General features: G+C 40.4%; 1 protein-coding gene across 1 annotated transcript in view; it reads left to right on the top strand.

Annotated features, from left to right (window-relative positions):
- LMBR1 (limb development membrane protein 1) overlaps positions 1 to 23,121 on the top strand; it is a 1,668,467-nt gene that overhangs the window by 959,824 nt on the left and 685,522 nt on the right. Inside the window, exon 9 of the mRNA XM_044065580.1 lies at positions 17,584 to 17,656. Coding sequence (XP_043921515.1) covers positions 17,584 to 17,656 — 73 coding nt within the window. The remainder of the gene's footprint in view (positions 1 to 17,583; positions 17,657 to 23,121) is intronic.

The raw sequence follows: 23,121 nt of genomic DNA, 5'->3' as shown, positions 1-23,121 counted from the left end.
ATACCTCATAAGGATTTTCATTCTTACTGTATTCCTTGCCTAGGCCCTGACCACGACATTGCTAGCTGTCGGTTTTGTGCTAGATTTAACCAAAGCACTATTAAGCGTCGGTTCGATTTTGCATTTCATTACTTTGGCTGAAGATTTAACTATATAATGCCGTTGGAACAGCCGATGACCGGAGTTTACAAAAAACGCAAGGACAAGGAAAAGGATAGGCATCCAAGGTCCAAAACCGATGACAATGCCTCCGCTAGGCCAGTCGCCGGTTCTCAGTGAGGCGCTTTCGCAGCCCCTGACGCCCGCTACCTCAGAGCCACAGGCAGCCGCCGACTCCCACGTGGAGCAGACTGGGCCTCTGGATACTCAAAGTATTGGACACTCGGAAACCATTCCCTCAGATGGGTCCGGAGCCACTGAGCAGGCTTCGGCTTCTGAGGGTGTCTTCAGACCTTCACAGTTATGTGTTAAGCCAACTTCAGCTTCAAAGACAAAGACTAAAGCAGTTCTAAAGACAAAGAAGTACAGCATGCTCCTACACAGACTTTCATGCCTAAAAACAGATGCTTAAAATGGCCAAAGACCTAATTACTTTGGTCAGGGGTTCCCATCCCCCTCCTGATAAGAGGGTTTCAATTTCCTCTGATTCCTCTTCTGAACAGGGATACTCCCTACGAGGATTCTGATGCTGAAGAATCCATTCCTTCAGCCTCTCCTCCTGAGGATTATTCTTTTGGGGAAACCCTGCGTATCATGAGGGAGCATTTTCACTGGGAGAGCCAAGATTACTCAGAATCTAAGAAAAGGCTCCGAGACTTTATTTTACTACCTCACCACAGACCTCTTGCTATTCCACCTGTTCTAGACATTGTAGATGATGTATTTTCAGAGAGAGGCCTGTCTCCTGACTCTTTACCCCCTGCACCTGCTAAGCCAGACAGATACTACAGGGTCCCAGACTCTCATAAATTTCTATATAAAAACCCTGCTGCTGACCCAGAAGCTATATCTCAGGGTCCCAAAGGGGTCAAGGCTTCCGCTGCAAAAAACCCTGTCCCCTCTGATCGGGATTCTAGGGCACTGGACAGATGGAAAAAAGTATACACTTCAGCTACTTTGGCTGTAAGGGCTTTAAATTGTCAGTTTCATATGCTTAAATGCCAGCAATACTTAATGTCACTGCTTAAACAGAAAATGTTAACAAATTCTGAATGTTCTGATAACAAGGAAATGCAGGATTTATTGCATGCAGCTGAACAAGTGGGAAAACATACTTTGCAATGTGGTTTGATTCACTGGAGGCCTCTTGCAGGGCCGCTGTTACGGATTTTGTCATTAGAAGGCATGCTTGGTTAAAGGAACAGAATCTGCCTGATCATGTTAAAGTAAATTATTGGATGCTCCATTACAACATGATACTTTGTTTGGTGTTAAGGCAGAAGAGGTGTTAAAGAAAATGGAGGATAAAGCGAAATCCATGCAGACAGCTAAGGATTTCCTACAGGTATAGCCACCCAGATTTAGCAGGAACTGGCCTACAAGGAATTGGTCCTTTCCAGCGTCAGACAGGCCACAAAGAGGCAGATACAGACGTCCCAGAGGCAGATCTCAGCCCCAATGCTCATACAGGCCTAAACAATGGGGTGCTTCTACCTCCAAAAGTGGAGAAGACAAATCACAACCATACAGGAAACAGTCCCAATGACTTTCCTCTGCCAGATCCAAGCACTTATCTTTTGGCAGCCCCCTTAGGGGGAAAACTAGCACTTTTTTCACCAAATTGGCGAATGATTACCCAGGACAAATGGGTCTTGAACATAGTGTCCCAGGGCTACAGGTTCCACTTTCACACCCTGCCAAGGGCAAACGGTATGCCAGACCTGCCACACAATCAATGGGCAGACGCACAAAAGCAAATTACAGCCCTCATGGACATGAGGGCCATTCAACAAGTACCACAGCAAGAGCAGGGGCAAGGATTTTACTCAAGACTTTTCTTGGTGCCCAGAAAGGACAAAGCCTGGAGACCAATACTGGACCTGTCTATACTAAACACGTTTCTGGATGTTCCAAAATTCAAGATGTTGACTCTGCAACAGCTACTGCCCATGCTGGGCAAGAAGGCTTGGCTAGTAACTTTGGACCTAAAAGAGGCATACCTGCATGTCCCTATCAGACAATCTTCCAGAAGATACCTCAGATTCATAGCTGGCTCAATGCACTACCAATTCTCTGCACTGCCCTTTGGCTTATCTATTGCACCCAGGGTCTTCACAAAATGCCTGGCACCAGTAATTGCATTTTGCAGACAAAGTGGAATTCAAATATATCTTTACTTGGGCGACTGCCTTATTCAAGCAGAGAACAAAGACATTCTTCTAAAGCATCTGGCGTTTGTAAAAAGATTACTAATTTGCCTAGGGTACACAATAAACGAAAATAAATCAAAACTAGTACCCTCTCAAGAGATAATATTCCTGGGTGCAACCTTAAATACAACTGCCCAGATGGCTTATCTCACGCCAGACAAACAAAGGCAACTGACTTCTTACTTCAAAAAGTTGGCAACAAAGACCCAGTTATCTGCAAGGAAAATCCTGCAGGCCTTGGGATTCATGGCATCCTGCATTCTGCTAATTCCATATGCCAGACTGCATATGAGAAAACTACAATGGTATCTAAAAAGTGTTTGGACTCAACATTGCCACAGCCTGGAAACTTTAATTACCCTCATTCCTTGCCTGCAACAGGAGTTTCGATGGTGGGCACAGGCCTGTCAGCACAACAAGGGTCTGACATTCACTTTACCCACAGTCAGGCAGTCACTAACAACGGATGCATCAGATTATGCCTGGGGGGCCCACATGGCAGGAAAATGTATTCAGGGCACATGGCCCGCAAGCCAGATGCATCTTCATATCAATCAAAAAGAGATGCTAGCTGTTCAGAATGCCCTGACAGCCTTCAATTATCTACTTCATCCAGGACATCTACTGATAAATACGGACAATACTACAGTCATGTGGTACATAAACAAGCAGGGAGGCACACATTCCTATCCCCTCTGCAGACAAGCAATGACCTTGTGGGACACAGCATTGGCTTATCAAGTTCACCTGCAAGCACAATTCCTGCCAGGAAAAATAAATACTCTATGGCAGATGAACTAAGCAGAAACCTCATGGATCCCCACAAGTGGAAAATGGATCCACAAGTCTTCAGCATGATAACAAGGAAATGGGGATGCCCAGACATAGATCTATTTGCCTCCCCTCACAACTGCCAGTTACAGAGATTTTGCACAAAGATTTATCACGAACAAGCATGGAAAGTGGATGCCCTATCCTTCAGCTGGAAAAACCTAACAGTATATGCCTTTCCTCCACTGCCTCTCCTTCCGAAGATACTCCTAAAGATCAGACAAGAGAAGCCAAAAATGATACTGATTGCCCCAGACTGACCACGCCAGCACTGGTACCCAATCCTAAAAAGCTTGTCTCAAGGTCCAGCATGGTCCCCAATCCTAAAGAGCTTGTCTCAAGATCCAGCATGGTCATTGCCTCAAACTTCTCACTTACTGACCCAACAAAACAATCAGATCCTGCACAGCCAACTCAGGACCCTAAATCCGGCAGCACGGTGGATAATGTAGTCATTCAGAGCACTCCTCTTTCAAAAGCTGTTATGGATTTTATCTTGGAGGCCACGAGGCCCAGTACCAGAAAATCTTATGCAGAAAAATGGAAGAGATTCTGTGCTTGGAACCAGGAGCGAGGCATTGAAACTTATGTACCAAATATTCCTCAGATTTTACAATACTTAACTGAGATGCTGGACAAAGGCCTTTCCTTTTCATCAATTAAGATTCATGCCTCTGCCATTTCAGCCCATTACAATACGGAACCGCCTATCTTTTCTCATCCTTTAATAAGGCAGTACCTCAGAGGAGCCAAAAACATCAGGCCTCCAAGGAGAGCACCAATACATGCATGGGACCTCAATTATGTCTTGGAAAAACTCACTCTGCCTCCTTTTGAGCCAGCCTCAACAGCAGATATAAAATTCTTATCCTGGAAAACAGCTCTGCTCCTAGCAATAACCTCTGCAAGATGAGTCTGGGAGTTACAGGCACTCATGGCTGTGGAACCTTTTATCATTTTTCATCCAGACAGGGTTTCTCTGAGGACAAACCCTACATTTATGCCAAAGGTGGTGTCCAGTTTGGCCCTCAACCAAACCATTCACTTGCCTACCTTTTATCCAAACCCACAGAACAAGGGTGAGAGACTTCTGCATTCTTTGGACATACACAGACAGCTATGTTTCTACTTGGACAGAACTAAAGCTTTCAGAAGGACTGAGCAACTTTTAGTGGTGTATGCTGCAGGATCACAAGGAAAGGCTATCTCAAAACAGACTATTTCTAAATGGATAGGTCATTGCATTAGTTTCTGCTACTCACAGCATGGCAAATCAGTGCTTAAGGGCATTAGGCCACATTCTACCAGAGCAGCAGCCACTTCAGCAGCCTTCCTCAGAGGAGTACCAACCAAAGATATCTTAGAGGCTGCAACTTGGAGTTCAGTGCACACTTTTACAAAGCACTACCACTTACCTCTACTCCAAATCCAGAGCAGGCTTTGCCACTGCAGTTCTTAACCCAGCCACCCATCCTCAGCTTTGGGATTCAACCCAAGAGTAATGACTGCAACAGTGAAACACGATAAACATAGTACAGTTGTGTACCTACCATAAATGCAGATGTTCGAGTGTATTCACTGTTGCAGTCCAAGTTACCCTCCCACCGTCCCCCTTTCATTTGCTGTGTTTTATCTGTACTTCCCTATTCTATATAACCTATGTGGTGTATTTGCTTGTAGATGAAGGAAATGTTTACTTTAGTGCATGCAAGGACTTTGGAATTCAGGCCGACTGCGGGTAGCCTGCCAGCAGGGTAACCCAAGAGTAAAGACTGCAACAGTGAATACACTCGAACATCTAAATTTATGGTAGGTACACAACTGTTCTTTTCTGATATTCATGTTAAGTGTTAGGAGGTCTGTGGGTTTCTTGAGGGGGTTTAGAATGTTATGTGCCTGGTTGTAGGGAGGTTGTTGCTTGAAGGGCCAGGATTTCTCTGTATTTCGCCACTGATTAAGAGTTGGGATGCTATATAAACTATAGTTTTTAGATATTTTGTTTAAATGTGTTGCATTTTGTGGAAATGTAGATGTTTAATTGTACAGGAGAACTGTGAATGAAGCAAAGTCAAAAATTGAGATATTGTAAATAGATGGTGATATTGGTAGAAAAGCTGGTTTGTTTTCCGTAGGGTTTAGGCAGGTGGTGGATTTAGTTTGAGGCTTTGGGTTACTGATGTGATGATAGGAGGTTAAATGTACTGTAATAGCGGGGCTTACAATTAGTGTAAAGGTTAGTGAAAGCATTTTAGAAAGGGGAGAAAAGTAGAACTTGTATAGATAAGTTTCTGGGGTGGGAAGAGTTTAGTTAATATTCTATTTATGGATGGAGTATTTGGAGTTGAGAGACTGGGTGTAAATGAATGTGCACAGGGATAGATGCTAAGCTGTGGTTGGATGAGATTGGGTAGGGTAGAGATTTGTTAGTTTTTGGGGTAGGTGTGAGAGTGAGGTTTCAGGGGTGTGGCTTGTTAGTGAGAGTGATTCTGTTACCCGCTTAGTTTCCATCTTCCACTACTTTCATTGCATTTTTATCGTTCAGTCATATCATTTTGTTATTGAAACTGTCCCCCAGCAATGTGTTTATTCCTTATATTCCTTTTAGATTGTTCTCTGTCAGTCTCTTCCCATTCTCTTCTTTGTTTACAGTTACATTTCTCATACAGATTTCTCTATCCTTGTCTCTTTTTCTTTCATTATAGGTTCATAGGTTGGTACTAGGCTATCGGCCCTAAGGTCTATGCAAGCCTAGCCATAACAATTCCCTGGAAATTTTTTCCCACAATATTTACTTCTCTGGGCCCCTGTCTAGCAGGGCGACTGACATGATCAGTCGAATTTCCTATCGCCCATCCAATCATCAAGGTTCCTTTTGAAGAGGGCCAATGAGGTGCTCTGCTTGACATGTATGGGCAGTCTATTTCAGAGTATGGGGAGTCTCTGGGTCAGGAACCTATCCCGCCAGCATGTTTTGTTCATTGTGATGATAAGGTTTAGATCCCTGGAGCATGTGGCTCTGAGGGATTGGGATTTCTTTAAGTGGAGCATGTCCAACAGCTCAGGGTTTGACATGGCCTTGTATGTTAAGCAGAGATCTCCTCTGAGTAGACGATATGCCACAGAGTATAGCTGGAGTGTTTTTAGACAGTCAGCATATGGCATCTGCTTTAGGCCTGTGATTCTTTTAGTGAGGTGTTTCTGTGGCCTTTCCAGCTGTTGCAGATGTCTTGTGAGGTACATACCAAATGGGGCATTATACTCTATAATGGGTCTAATGAGGGATGAGTACAGTGGGACAATGACCTCCTTTTTTCTGGATGAAAAGCCCATAGTGATGAGGTGTGCCACGTAGAAGGATTTCCTGACTGTTGTGGTGATGTGGTTATCGAAAGTGAGACCACTGTCCACTTGTGTCCCTAAGTCTCTCATCACACTTTCGATGTTTAGTGTCCTGCCACCTATGTGGTAGTTCATGGGTACATGTTTTTTTCCAAAGGGGATGACTATACATTTCTTGGCATTAAGCTTGAGCCCATGTCTCTGGCACCAGGCATCTGTTTCTGTAAGGCCCTTTTGTAGAATATCCACATCATTTGGGGATTCAGTAATGGTTCTCAGTTTGCAGTCATCTACAAACTTTGTTAGCCAGAGTCCCTTAGTGTTGGCCTGTACTTCAGGGAAGTAGATGCAAAACAAGAGTGGTCCCAGGACTGAGCCCTGAGGTACTCCACTTGTCACTTGTCTGGAGCTGGATTTGGAGTCGGCTACTTTTACAGTCTGGGTTCTGTCACTAAGCCAGTTGGCAACCCATCGAGTGACGTAGGGAAGCTATGATTAAACATGACACTTAGGTGGGGTGCCAGTTCATTTTGTAGTTCATGTAGTACACAGCCTGGGATGTCATCTGGTCCCATGGGTGCTGTATTCTTAGCTTTGGAGAGTGCTGTTTCTACCTGTGTGGCTGTGAATTTGGCAGTCTTTTGGTATTGAGATGGGCCCTTTAGGGGGCGAGAGAGGGGTGAAGTTGGCACTAAATCGATCTGCCAGGATATTGGCAATATCCTTGGGATCAGTATATTTAATGCCATTCTGTTGTAGCTCAGAGCAGATCTGAGCATTGCCATTTAGATTCTTGACATAACTATAGAATGCCTTGCGGTTGTCTTTGGAATCTTTGGCAATTTTATTTTCGTAACTAGCTTTTGAGGATTTTATGAGGGATCTCAGCTTCTTACTGAGGCTGGTGAGGGAGTGTTTTGCATCCTGGGATTTTCTTTTTTTCTGCAACAGTTTCTTCCTTCTGTTCTATAGTTTGTTTATAGCAGGGGACCACCAGATTGGCTTCCTTTTTTTGGAGAAAAGCATCTTGGTTTTATTTGGGATGGCACGATTCATGCACGAATGGATGTGCTCGTACAGTGCCTTAGTGTAGGATTCTGCAGTCGAACTTCCAGATCCCGTCTGCGTGGGTGTTGTGAAGTTTGTCACTTCTGACTTCAGTAGCATGAAGTTGGCTTTGGAGAAGTTTTTTAAGGAGGTTTCCTTACCGGGGAGTGGGGGTGGGGGTGGGATGTGGATGTCAAGGGTGATTTGCTTATGGTCAGACCTGACCAGTGAGGGGGTGACCACTGGTGTGGAGCATCTATCTCCCATGTTAGTAATGACCAGGTCTAGGATATTGGAGCCCCTAGTGGGACAGTGGATTAGTTGATCCAGGGCTTTGGAATTTATGAATTCCAAGAACCGTTGGGAAAAGGAGTTGGTACCCGAGTAGTTTTCCCAATTAATGGCAGGGTAGTTGAAATCACGTGGTATTAGGGTGTTTGGTTGTATCTTAATGTTTTCCAGTATATTTAGGAAGGTGTAGTGAGAATCTTGGGGTATGGTGGGGGATCTGTAGCAAGCTACAGTTTGAATTGCAGTCTTACCTAGTGTTAGTTGCACCTGGAGAATTTCAGATGCATTGTGTTGGGCAACTAGCCTGGAGGTGTGAATATCCTTGGTGAATATGGACACTCCTCTACCTTTAGTGTTTCGGTCTTGGTTTTGTGGCCGAAAACTGTGGTAAGAATTGTAGCCTGGTATTGCAGGGGTGCTCTCTGGAGCCTTGAACCAGGTCTCAGTCACTGCACAAATATCGATGTTCTCCATTTTTAGGAGTGCCTCGAGAGAGTGCATTTTGAGGTTTAGACTTCTAGCATTATCTTTACCTATTTTCCATTTTTTTCCTCCCTGATTTGTTTTTCTTATTACAGTCCTCCTGTATCCCTTCATTCTCATCTTCAATTTATTTGCACACATATTTTTATTTTATTGTATGCTGCCTTCTACTTTCTTTACTTCTAATGGTGTCACTTATTACTCCGTTATCTTCATTTGCTTCTCTTTAACACCTGTGTTATATCTGCCTTTATCATGCAACAATCATTCTTCTACCTTCTCTGTTAACCCACCACATCCAATGAATGGATCCCTGTATAAATATCAGTTTTGTTCTTTGTCTAGAACAGAGTGCTCCTTGTCAGTAGGCCCATTTGTTCCCTGTTACTGTGAAGAAGATTGACCAAGTGGGGCTATCATAGGCCCATTTGTTCCTTGTTACTGTGAAGAAGATCGACCAAGTGGGGCTATCATTCAAACAGGCATAAGGTGAGGTTTGATTTTTTTTTTTTTTACTTTATACTTTTAGCAGTCCTAACCCATGCACGGATATGGTGAAGCACCAGGGAGGGGATGTGCAATTCACTTCTGCAAGGAGTACTCCTTCTAGCAGCCCCACCCTTCCCCTGAATATGAGTTGTGGTTTGCATGGACTCCATCATCACAGCAAACTCTACCTCCAAGTGCACAACCTTCTCCCCACAAGGATAGAAAAGCATGACACCCCTTTCATTCTTACCTCTCCTTGCCTAGCTGTTCCAGTAATGGTGCTGCTCACTGAACCCCAGTCACCAAGATCACAGTGTGTGCTTCATCCCTGTGTGCCACAAAGCCAGGCTCTGGATGCTTGTTAAGTAATTGATATGGCTGCTTCCCTTTCACATTCTGATCTTTCTCCCACAACGGCTTATATTGTACTGTTATATACAAGCTGCTAATTTTTTTCTTATTCTTCTGCCACTGGCTGTCCCCAAACTCTGCCAGGCATTTTTGTAGAATTCACTGTCTTCAATCTTTCTTCACATTGCCTTTGTTTTGGCTGTTTCAGTGCTCCAATTGCCTTCTCTCCCCCCTGACCTTTGCTTTTTCTCTTCTTCCTTCTGGCACAATTATCACCACTTACTGATTCATCACTTTAGGAACTTACCCATGGCTTCTGTTCAACATTTCTCCCTGTTCTCTACATTGATCCCACATCTTGAACCTGTTTCCTTTTCTCAGCTCTTCAGTCATTTGATGTTGCGTCTTCCATTTTTAAAAGGTTAGTACATCATTGAATCTCCGTCTTATTTTGTCTTAAAAGCATTTTAGCCCCTTATGTACTTTTGAAGTTCAGTTGAGGTTGATTGTTGACCACCACCACTAAAGTTGCTGAGTATAGAAGGAAGCCAAGATTGCTTCACACTGATCAACATGTTGATTAGAGATCTTCAATGTGTGAAACATGCAGTTGTGGGAAAAAAAAGAAAAAAAATCAGCGAAACCTAACCAAATGGATCAAGTTCAGTTACTAGCTAGTAATTACACTGTCCACATGCCAGCAAAGAAGAAATTTGGAGAAAATGACAGAAAATTGACCAGAAAAGGAGAAGAGAAAACACTAGTTGGAAAGAATCTTCTAGCTATTCAACACAAATCAGTTCAGGTTTCAGTTTTGGTGCAGGAGATGGCTTCCAGTAATTTGGAGGAAAAATATATCAAATTCTCTCAGATATGTTTAAGACAAGTGAAATGTTGAAGGAATGTATTTAGTCAAGCGACAAATGACTGGAAAAATAGAAGAAGCTTTAACTAACTTTTTGAATGAGTTGATAACAGCAAAAATCAGAGTTTGAAATGAAGAAAAGGCTGCTGACCATGATGTTTGTCAAAAAGAGTTGTTTCAAAAAGTAGTAGTGTTAGAAGACAGAGTGCAAAGGGAAAATCTGAGATTTTCTGCTTTACCTGAAAAACTGGAAGAAATAGACTGCATTAATTTTGACAAAAAGGGTAAATAAACAACTGGATGGGTGTTCCACAGCAGAATTTGTTAAATGAAAGGGCACATTATGTGTCTGCTCCAAACTTGGCCATTTGAAAGCAGCCAAGACCTATGTTAGCAAAGATGGAAATATATAAGCTAAGCAGACGAAGTTGCTCCAGACAAAATTTTGGAAAAAAGTGTTACGGTTTGGGGACAGCAGATTGATTATTCAGTGTATACCATGCAGAAGATAAGTATATTTATCCCAGCAGTCAGGGAATGTTGAGAGGCAGGTGTGAGATTCATACTGCTGTATCCAGCTGTCTTTTTAATATTTTTTTCCTCTGGGCTCTGACACTTTTTAGATGCAGAACAGGTTAAGGGGAGAACAAAATAAGGTAAAAAAGGTTCATTTAACAGTAAGTGAGACAGACGCAGAAGGGGACTTTGCTTCTCATTTTTCTGATAACAAAACCCATAGAAAAACGTTACCAGTGAAGTCTTTTCCACTGTTCTAAAGAAAATGCTTGAGTGACAGAAAAAAGCACAGGAGCTAACTAAATTAATCAGGAGTACTTTGGGTTTGAACCAGAGACTGGTGTTGGGAGATGAAAATGAGCAGGAAGAAGATCAGCAATATTGTGAAATTAGAGAATAAGTGGAAGACTGTAAAATATTAATCCCATTACATAAATGATTAGGTATGTGACTTGGAAGTGACCAAGGGAAAATGGAATTTTGTTTACTGTGTTAAATTGGTGGGAGAACTGTAAAGCATAAATCCAAGTTTGTCATTAATGTTTAGAAGGCCACTGAAGGGACTGAAGTAGTATCTGTAAATAAAACATTTTTGTTTTTATTAATGTTTGTATACACATTTAATGGTATAAATTGCATGTTATATTGTAAAACTGTTTTGTATGCCATGTAGACGTGTATTTTAAATGTGGGGGGAATTGTATCAGTGACTGATTAAAATAATATTAAAATAATCAAGTACTTGTTCGTAGTTGTAATATCTCCCCTGTTATTTTGCAAGGGTGGATGTCTAAACTAGTGCCATTGGTTTAAGCTATTTACAAAAGGTTTATAAGCAAATCAGTTTGAAGAGTAAGACAAAATGATGAAAAGCATGGAAATTGTAGTTTTCTTGTATTTGCAATGTCATTAACTATTTTTCCATTAGCAAATTCCCTCATTTGGAGATGAGAAGTCTACAGGTACAAGCAGTTAACCATGAGGAGTCCAAGCAAAGTGTTCTGCGTGAAAATTACAAATATTCTTTAATGCATCTGCAAAGTTACTAGCTTTCTTCTCATTGGCAGCTTTTTTTTTTACTTGGAGATGAGCTCTTGCAAGTGCAAGCAATTAATCACAAGAACTTAAAATATTCTGTCGTGAGAGAAGTCTACAAGGTACAATGTATTTAACATTTAAATGCGTATTTGCAAGCAGTTCAGTGAAAAATAAATTGTATGAAAATGTGGGAAGCAGATAAGTTATATATGTAGTTTCCCCTGCAGCCTTACTTTGTTGATGCATTTAATATAACAGTGCAGAATTTAGTTTATTTAAAGGTAACCTGTGCACTTTTTCTTGGGGCTAAAATGTAATGCTTACTGAAATTATGCAAATTGTTTTCACATTTTGGAGAGGAATAGAGATAAAAAAGAACAGATGGCAGTCAGTGTACGTGGGAACACAGATTGTAACATACGCTTTAATATATGAAATCTTAATGTTGAAATAGTTTAATGCCTCTGGCTGCAGCCGTTAATTTAGGCAACTGTTTCTAGCTGAATAGGTAAGGTTAATTTTTTGAAAATGTGCATAGTTTTGTGAAATGCTGTTTAGCTTTATTTGATTGTTTTCATTGAAGCAAAAAGTGTTAAAAATGTGATATAAGTTCAAATGGATAAAAGAAGAAGCAACTGCATATGACATCAGCCTGCCAAACGTTAGTGTGCTTTTAAGCTAAAAGTTGGAAATAACACATTCAAAACAGCTACCATGCATAATAAGTGGGAGCTATAGCATTTTGTTTTAATGGTTACACTGTCCGTATTGTCATGGAATGTAAATGGCCTTACAGGTACACACAAAAAGCAGCAATGAATATTGAATTACATTAAGAAATGTAGACTGCAACTGGCAATGTTTTAGGAGACATACATGATATAAATAAGCATGTGAATTTGATAAATTCACTTCAGGGTGGAACTAAAACAGAATGTCTAGGGCAAAGGAAAAGAGGAGGCATACTGACTTGTAAAGGGGCTCCTTTAGTGTTAAAAAAAAAAAAGATGGTAATGGAAGATTTGTGGTACTAAGGTGTTCTTGGTAGGGGAGAAGGGTAATACTGGCATGCGTTTATATTCCACCTAAAACTGCTATTGTAGAATTTAAGAATTTTTGGAGAAATAATCAGCTTTCAGCAAGGACGGTTATTTATGGGCAAGGAATGAACTTGCAATAGTAAGGATGTATTATGGGACATGTAAGGAAAAATATAACAAAAGAGACTTGAATTTCTTAAGACATTTATGAGGACATTTTCGTATGAAATGAAGTAATTGGAACTCATAATTTACATGTTATTCCTCAGGGTACAATAATTAGGCTATACTGGCTCTACCCCAAGCAGACTGAGAATTTTTTCATACAAAGATAGCAAATGTTGAGGGTGTGATGAAAGAGAGACTGATAAATGAGAACATGTTTTTTCAGAGTATAACAAGTTAACATATTTAAAAAAAAAAATCCTCTCCAAGAGTACTTTATCAGAAATTTTGGAGAAGCAAATCATTCTAAGGAAATTATTTTTTTGAGCTGCTATATAGGATCTGAATTGCCTAGATGTAGTTAGGCCTTACTAAGTTTAATGCAGCTGGTTGCCAAAAAAGCAATTACTAAATAATAGAAATCAAAATCTAAACCAACTATAACTGAAGTAGTGAATTTTGTAAACAAGATAGACGAAATGGAGATGGGATCTTTAGAAAAAGGCAGGAGCAGATTACATAGATTTAAGTAGAATTTATGGGAACATTACATTCAGAATGAATGTTCAGGAGGAGAAATTACTTTCACGGGAGGGCAAGAAATGAACAATTTATGTATTGTAATTATCACTGGATGTATCTTAAATAGCATGACACACAATTTAGCCACCTCCCAAACAACCTTAGCCTCCATACAGGTTTTCTACCAAGTAAATGGAGAACAGTTACAGTCATTCTCCTGCATAAGAAGGAGCTTCCACAGACCTAGCTGATTACAGACCTATTAGTCTGACCAGCTTCGTATACAAAGCCAAGGAAAGGTTTATCATGGAGCTAATCATTAAGGACAAAGGGAACCTCCAAACACTGGACCAGTCACAGTATGGATTCATTAAGGTCAGGTCATGCTTACTCAGCCTGGTGGACTTTTTGAAAAAGGCCACCAAACAACGGATGAAGGTAAAATGACTCACACTGCATACCTCAAACTGACTTTTGACACAGTTTCCCACTCAGGCTTGGTAGAAATGCTAAATAAACTGGGAACAAACCCCTACATCACCAGCTAGGTTACCAAATGGCTCACAGCTAGGATGCAGGAGGTCAAAACAGAGGAAGCTACCTCCACAAAGAGACTCGTCAAAAGTGGAATACCCCACAGTTCAGTGGTGGGACCTCTCCTGTTAGGCATCTACTTCTGTGAAGTAAAGGCTAATACCAAAGGGCTCTGGCTGACTAATTTTCTAGATGACTGCAAGCTAGGAGCAGTCATCGAATCCCAAAATGATTGTCTACCTTGCAGGAAGGATTGTCACAAACAAATAACAGATGTCAAAATCATGGACTGAAACTAAATATCCAGAAATGCATGTTGTATCCTGTGGGATGTCATCTATCCCAGGGAACTACCACATTGATGATATGCCCCTAAGAGTTGTCCCAGTTGTTTGAAATTTAGGAACTTAAGTGGACAGTTACCTAACTTTCGATAAGCATGTGTCCAGTGTTGTAAGACAGCCCTTCTATATAGCACAGCTTATAAACAAAGGGACTGTGTCTAGATCTGGAGATGTCAGTGTTCCCCTTTACCTAGCCCTCATTAGGTCAGTCATTGAGTATAAGGCCTTCTTTGGCATGTATCTTACCAGACAAATGCAACAACTGGAACATCCACAGAGATACCTCACTAAAAGGATACAAGGCCTAAACAATATGTCCTACTTGAACCAACCCACAACCCTGTCATTATACTCTGTATCCTACAGAATGCTGTGAAGTGATCTGTGTCTGGCATAAAAGGCATCCTCTGACCCCAGTACCTATGAACCTATTGCACATCAGCAAGTCAAATCATATCGGAAATAAACAGTCTTCTGCAACACCAAAAGTATGGTTTGGAGGGAAAATACGTCTCGCAGATGATACCGCTGCTTTGGAACAGGCTGCCCATCCACATAAAACAAAACTCATCCCTGTCCATATTCAAGCGCAACTTGGATCTATGTATGGGTATTAGAAAATTTACCCCAAGACTGCTACCTGTAGTACTAATGCACAGAAGCAGCTCCTAAATGCTTTATCCCAAACATGTGTCACATCAAATTATGTAGGGTCTGATTGGTTATTTTCACAAGAGGCAAGGTGTAATTAATTATCAACCATAGGATGTGTAAGGCCAATCTAACACCAAATGAGTTAGGTTCATTCTAGCACCAAGAGGGAAACTGGCTAGGCTTAAAATTGCCTGCATTGGCAAGTAGCTTAGTACTTAACTATGAACTTGTGTTGGAGTGAGTGATAGTTGTTAAAAAGTGTGTGTACGTACTGTATGAAAATAATGAAACTGTAACTATCTTTTCTTTTCTTTTCTCTTAATGTATGTATACCTATGTTGTTATTTCAAATATGATTTAATAAAGATGTTTAAAAAAATTTGCTGAGCATGGCAGTGGTATGAGTCCTTCCTTCTTCATATATTTTGAACTGTTATTATTTTGTGTTCTAACATGGCAGGATGATCTTGCACTACTTTTATTTTGCATGTTGTGTTCTGCAGTGAATTCTGCTTCTGTCTTTTCTTCAAAACCCACTTCACACTAAAAGGACTGCACACTGTGCAGTGTAGTATGATTTACTAATGTCATTTGATTCCCCTTCTCCATTTGATGAATTCTAACAAAAGGTGTGATAATTTCTTCCTGGGGGAGAGGTCCAGCTTGCACATGACATAATTTTTCTTACTAAAATATGTTGAGAACTACCTTCCAGTACTGCTTTTGGCATCCCCTTAATGCATGTGTTTGTCTGCTGCCCTTGGTCCCTTGTCTCCCGTATAAGATTTGGTGAAACATCCCTGATTTGCCTCTTGTTCTTGCCCTGCCCCTTGTAAAATGTTTGATTTCCTAATAAATTACTGAAGATTACAGTTGGACAGTATTACCAGGCATCAGAGTTTTATATTTTTTATTCTTCACAAAATGAATGTTGATGCAATACATGTTGTTCAATTAACTTTCTGAGTGAATTAAATAATATTTATTATATTTAATATTTATTTTTGTCTAAGAATTATTTTGTAAAGAATCTAAGAGGTATGGCTTCATGGAGGCTGGCTAGCTGGACACTATATTGACCTATATTTATGTAGGATATAAGTGTACTACTACTACTGGCTTTAGCATAGATATTCCAAAGGTAAAATAATTAATACATGCATATAATGTACACAGTGTGCTGCACTTTATGTAATTTAGTGTAATTCGTTCTAAATGACAAACATATATTACTTGCTTCACTTAAGTGATGTACAGAATTGAACTCTGGTCTCTAGTCCTCTTTATATTTTGTTATGCATACAATCATTTGTCATTTTAAGGCAAAGAACTGGTGCAGTTTATTCAGATCAGGCCTAAGCATATTGAAAAAAATTCAACATCTAAATATTATGTCACCTATTTTCAGTACATGTCAACAATATGAATATGTACTTGACCGTATGCAGTATGTATAGTACAAACTATAGTAATTCCCCACTGCAATACTTTCTCTCACAGTAAACTTTGTAGAAGCTAATATCTCCATGGGTTCAATCCCTTATAGCTAATGATAGTATACTGCAAATGTTTACCAGGTAAAACTAATGTGTTTTACGTTGTTACTTTGTATTGATCCTTTTGTATTGTTATTTTCTGTCTTCTGTGTACGTGTTAACAGTGTTCATATTCTGATATCCTTTAGTGATGCTTATGTTCTGTTTGTTGTATTCATATATTTGTAACAAAACATTTCTATATTCAGATGTTTGTGTTTTTCTGTGTATTTGCCTAATTGGCCTGGATTTTGTCTGAAAAGGGTCCTTAGGCCAAGTGACTTGCCTGATTAACAAAAGAAAGTAAAATAGGAATATATCCATCTCCTGCCATAATTACTGCTACTGTTCTATTCTGTTCTCTTCTTGAATTCTGATTTCATGTGTGATGCATTTCTGCCTTATGCCATCCTCCTCTTTCATCATCCAAGGCATTTCTCCTTCTTATGTCCTCAGCCACTGTTGCAGGTCATTGGTTTCCTTTTGCTAATTCCTGTAACTTTTTCAAATACTTTATTTATTTTGGTCCTTCATGTTGCTCATTGCCTTTTCAGTCATAATTTTTCAATCTACCGAATGTTTATTGGCAGATGTTATTTTTAACAGGTTTCTCAAGAGCTGTCAGTTTAAGTAGCCCACCTATCTTCTTGAAGACCGGTAGATTGTAAGCTTGACAGTCAGGCCTGTGAACTTACCTTCATGAGACCTAAAGCCACATCTCTAACATCTTGGAGTGTATTCCCTTGAGAAGAAGGTGGAGTTTGGATCATTAGATTGGTTCATGACTGCTTGGGAAAGATGGAAGTGGGGTTATATAGGGGAAAAGAATGTAAATGTCCTTTATGGACTGGCTGCAACACGTGGGCAGACTCAGTACACTCTGGGTCTTCTTCCATCAGCTTTCATAACTTTAATAATGCATGTCATCTTTCTGGTACAGCTGTTTAAAGTTTAGAGGTTTTTTTTTTTTTATTTGCCAGTCCATTGAAAAAATATTCCGTTGTATAGGAAGTTCAAGTGGATGTTGTGTTTCTATTAATGGTAATACAAAGCTGCATTCTGGTAAGAGATGCCAGTGCAGTTTTTGCTGAATGTGTGATATAAATGTGACAAAAAATGAGCAGACATGTGGCTTCTTATGACTCAGACATTTCCCTTTTACCTTCTCAGATTCTTGAAGATCTAGATGAACAGATTTATGTTATCTGTCTACAAGAAGAAGCAATCCAGCGAAGGTTGAATGGTATGTATGCTCTGTATTCTTTTTCTTGTAAAATGATTATGAATTTTATTCAGTATAGTTTTCTGTGTCAATGCAAACTTGGAGCATTGTTATTATATCTTGATAACGGTGTTATTTTATCATTGTAACATTACTTAGTACAGCCTAGCTTATACATTTGACTTCATGCAACTGAATGACAAGACGTTGTAAGCAGTAGAGATGTAAAGGTGTACCATAGTTCATCACATCACTGTAGTGTTTGGACCAATAATCCATAGGCATGTCCACTGGATTTTGATTCCCTAAATATTCTTCTGTTGAAGCCTAACATTAACAAAGAAGCAGCATGTGGGTTGTGTGAGCTCCTTACAAAACTCTTAACCTGAATGCAACTGCACATTCTGATGGGGAAGCATTTTTTGTGATTATTGTGAGGATAAACTTATATGTAATATGTGACTGTACACACACTTTTATCATGATGATAGTATAATCATTGGGATAGTCTTATTTGCACAGACTGAGAAAAAGGTTCTCTGTCAAGGATGTAGGCAGAACTGCTTAATGAGGGACTACAACTGAGAGGGCACCAGTACTAAGCTTGCCGTTATCTGTTTTTTTAATAAAAAAGATGAATTCCTTCTTAGAAATGTGACTTCTTTTCTAAGTGAGCTACTCTAGCTGCATTGTCAGTCTCATTAGTACCCACCTCCACTAGTGTTAGTACCCACACCTCCACTAGTGTTATATGTGAATGACATAAACAGCCTCCTTAATATTCCCCAGTGCTATTAAGTATATGGAAGATATGAACACTGTCTTTAATGTCCACCTCCACTGCTAAGTATGCAGATGATATGAGCAGTCTCATGAATATCCCCTCCGCTATTATTATCTCCTTCACTATTTTTATGTTGATATGTTCATTCCTAAAGCATTGTTGAATAAAAGGATAGAATAATTGATGTATCATGAATATTGCCCTTTATTAAGGGCAAGTGTAAGGTATTCCACAGTGGTACAAGTAATAGATGATCCATGTGCACATTAAGTAACACTGAGAAGAAAGAAACCAGAGGAAGAGGATTTGGGTGTTTTTTTAGCCAATTCCCCAAGTTTTAGTAAGCAGTGTTTGGCAGTTGAAACTTATGCAAATAGTGTGTTATCAGCAATAAGAGATATCTATCTTGGACAGCATTCATCATTATGCAATCATACAAGATCTTATTTTTTTACCTACGTAGTATGGGCACTGGGATTTGTTAAAGATAACCTAAAAGGTCATTACCAAACTAGAAGTGGATTAAGAAATTGCCCTTGTAAAAAAGGGTACATCCTTTCAGGTTACTTTAATGTAGGTAACTTAGGAGACCCATAATTAATTTACAGAAGACAAAGATGGATGAATTGTGAAGAGATTGTTCAGATAAAGTCCAAATTTGAGAGAAAAAGCTTTTCATTACTGAATGTAATTTAAGTGTAGGGATCCTAAAACATCTAGTCTGGCACTTAGTGCAGAAGACTAGGGCTCTGGGTTGTTACTGAATTGCTTCCTGTAGTTAGAGATACAGGAACCAGATTACTTTACTTCCTTTTGCCTGCTGTGTGAATTTGAACAAGTCACTTAACTAGACATTGCTCCTGGGTCACCCTTGAAAAGGGACTCTTGTGTCTAGTGGGCACCCAGTTAACAAATAGATTAAGTAAATAAAAATATATAAAGAGAATAAATGTTCTTTTGGTATATATGAAAGCAATGTGTAATGTGCGGTAGTTTGACATCTTGAAAAGTACAACAAAACCCATGAACATTAAATGATGCATTTTGGAAAAAGGAAATTTTAAAGAGTGTAAGAACCAGTGTAATACTCATTACGTGCTTGGCTAGGTTTGGAATATTTGGAAGTCTGGATTCTCTGTATCTTGTTGTCCCCCTGCTTACTGACCTTTGAGCCTTCCCCAGTCAGACTCAGCCCATTTCTCACTCCACACTAGGGATGTATCTAGAAGTGATAGCTGTCTGGTGGAGTTGCAGCCACAGGGGGTGCTTGTGTCCTTACCAGCATCCAAGCAATTGTAATGTAGGTCCTAACTCCTCCCTGGTGAGCACCTGCATTACCAAAGGGATCTTCTACACCCCTCTGTCAGTGTTTCACCATTATGCCAACAAGGGCTAACATCAGCAGCTTGAGAACACCAAGCCCACGTCATTCTGGTCCACAGCTACTATTCTGCATGCTTCTGCTTGCATAGCAGTTTTTAGCTGACAGAATCACCTGCTCCACCCTTAGATGGGTAAGTCTGCAAGAGGTGCTTGGTCCCGTCATCCCTGCCTGGGTTTTCCAGTTGCCAAACTGCTATGACAATGAAGTAACAGTTTTAATAGATATCTCTGACTGGATATCCAAGACTGTACATAGAGCCTAAACTTAGCAAGGCATTTAACATAGTAGCACACTGTGGTCACTGAATTTTGGACTTTTAATGGTCCATAGGTTAGTGGAAATGGTCTGGCAATAGCTAGATAATAAATGGAGTTTATTCAAATGAAAGGATAGTTATCAGTAGGTTATTACATGAGTAATTTCTGGTCGCTATTCCTTTTTGTTTTTTTTTTTGTAAGTCACAGTACACAACATTTGAAAGGAAAAGTATAGCTTTTTGATAATGATACAAACTGTACAACAGGATAGACGCATAAAAGTGTGGAAAGGATGAAAAAGCATTTGATAAGATGAGATAAATAGTCTACAAAATGGCAGCTTATATTCTGTGCAAGAAAATGCAGGCTGATATGTTTGGAAAATATTATTTCAGTAAAGGAATACATCATTGGAAGGGAAGCAGTAGTAGTGAAAAGGGTGGAAAGGAGGTTCATCACAGGAGTGAGGAACCTGTACCTCAGGTCTTTTGCCTTTCTATGTATCTGTAATGCTGTTTCTATGCCATTGGTCCTTGTTGGTGTTAGGTAGGAATACCACCCTATCCAGTGCTGTTTTTAATGATTATAGAAATATTGTCAAACATGGTAGAGTACTTAAAAGTAAAATTGTGGGAATTCAGTCCAAACTCAGGCACAATTTTTCTTATGAGTAACCCAGTCAAGTTAGTTCCTCTTAGAGAGAGAGAGAGAGAGAAATATTTGGCCTGCTTTAATGAAATAATGGTTCTTAGGCTACTTCCCTCTGACTACCATGTCACTTTAACAGATCAGAAACTGTAGTCCTTGTGGAATGCATTTTATGCCTGAGTACACGCCTAGAATAACCTTAAATTATTCCATTTGGTTAGGCTGAGTACATACAGCTTGATATTCTTGCCAAAATGTATGCAGGCTGATTTAATTGCTTCTCTATTAACATGCAGATAGCCAAACAGCTGGGAAATGATCCTTCCTAGCCTAGTTGATGAAGCGGAATATTGATGTAATTTCTTCCCCCATCATTTTAGGTATTTTTAACTTGCGTCATAGACAGCCCAAATCTTTCAGTCCTGTATATGGCATCACCTTCTGTGGATGTTCTTCTTGTTTTACTGTTGCAGTCATCACCTGTGGGTTATCCCTGATGTGGTAGCCCTCGGCCGGCCCAAATACCAGAGTCAATGTTTTTCTGCATCAGCCGCTGTCGCTTGTTGACTGACATCAGGTCATCAGTGCTATAAAGCAGGGCAGCCAGCACCATTACATCAGTCTTTCTTGCCATGGAGCCTGTAGCAGAAGCAGTTTGCAAGTGTGCCGGTCGGTCACTACCAGAGCTCGAATTACAGCTAAAAACATCTAAAGCAAAGTACCCCGTTGGGGGATCATTTTTTCTTGCACTAACCGATGTCCGAAAAAGTTAACAATTGTCTTGCCTGTGGAAAGCAGATCCCACACCGATACTTCCATTCGTACTGCGTCACTTGTTTAGGCCCAGACCATGATGTCCCCCATTGCTGATTCTGTGCCCTCTTTAACGCGAGAGCCATTCATCGTAGAGCTCTTATTGTAGACAGGTATTTTCATATTTCGTCTTCACATTCTGAAATGGAGTCCGTTTGCCAGCAATCCGTAGACATTCCCAAAAAAATGTAGAGATAAAGATAGAGACAGACCACAGAAGGCTAAGGCTTTCGACTATGCTACCGGTAAGCAAGGTAGTCAGTTCTCTGGAATTCAGTGATGTGCTTTCACAGCCCCTGATGTCCAATACGATATCTACACGGGCCTCTACCGAGACCGTTTCGGAGTCCAGTATGCCTCAGAGATCTTCTTCATCTTCCAAGCCTTTGGTTGTCTCTGCCTTGGTTGGGTCTGGAGCCACGACACAGGCACTGGCTTTCCGACGAGGCCTATCGCACTACTGATTCTAGACAAAAAAATGGCGTCCTCGCATCCGACTGCCGTTTCTCTCAGACCGATGGATACTCTTAGGCATGGAAGCCAGGCCACTCCTAGAAAATCTACCTCTAATCTCCATTTCACTCCTGCTCCACCACCCCAAGTCCAAATGCTTAAGATGGCGGAGGATCTTATCTCCCTTATCAGGGGTAGTCAGGCCACAACTTCTAAAAGGAAAGGGCACCCTTCTCCTGAAATAATGACAGAGCAGGATTCTAAGGAATCTGATTATTCAGTTTTTGAAGAGGAACAACAGCTTCTTACTGCTTATGATGATTCAGATGCAGAGAAATTCATTCCTTCTGCCTCTCCATCAGAAGACCTTTCCTTTATGGAAACCCTTCACACCCTCAAGGAACATTTCCACTGGGAATCTCAGGACTTCCCTCAGTCTAAGAAAAGACTAAGAGAGTTTCTAGACCTACACCAGGAAAGACCCCTGGCCATCCCCCCTATTTTAGAAGTGGTGGATGATGTTTTCCATGATTCCAGCTTAGCCCCTGACTCCCGCCCTCCTGCTCCCAGTAAACCTGACAGAGTACCGGATTCTCACAAATATCTGTACAGAAATCCTGCTGTAGACCCAGAAGTCATTACACAGGGACCAGAAGGAGCTAAGGCTAGTTCTGCAAAGAATCCTATTTCTTTTGACAAGGAATCCAGAGTTCTGGACAGATGGGGTAAAAAAGTATACACCTCTGCAACCTTAGCTGTCAGTTCCATATGCTAAAATATCAACAACACACTTTGGAACTATTAAAACAAAAGATTTCTACCTTTCCTGATTGTGCCAATTTGAAAGAGTTAGCAGACTTACTGCACTCTACTTGTCAAGTGGCCAAACACTCATTACACTGTGGATATGACGCACTAGAAGTCTCAAGCAGGATAGCAGTGTCATGATCTGTCATTAGGAGACATGCATGGTTAAAAGAACAACCTGTCCCTGATCATGTCAAGTCTAATTTAATTGATGCACCCTTGGATAAGGACTGCTTGTTTGGAGTAAAAGCAGAAAAGGTGCTTAAAAAGATGGAAGACAAAGCAAAATCTATGCAAACGGTAAAAGATTTCTTTCAGGCTCAACCTCCCAGGTTCAGCA

Source organism: Protopterus annectens, chromosome 3.part0, assembly GCF_019279795.1.
Source record: "Protopterus annectens isolate FY-2018-M chromosome 3.part0, PAN1.0, whole genome shotgun sequence".
In the NCBI taxonomy this organism is placed as follows: Eukaryota; Metazoa; Chordata; order Ceratodontiformes; family Protopteridae; genus Protopterus; species Protopterus annectens.
The sequence above is the reverse complement of the archived record's forward strand: the minus strand, read 5'-3'. Positions and strand labels throughout refer to the sequence as shown.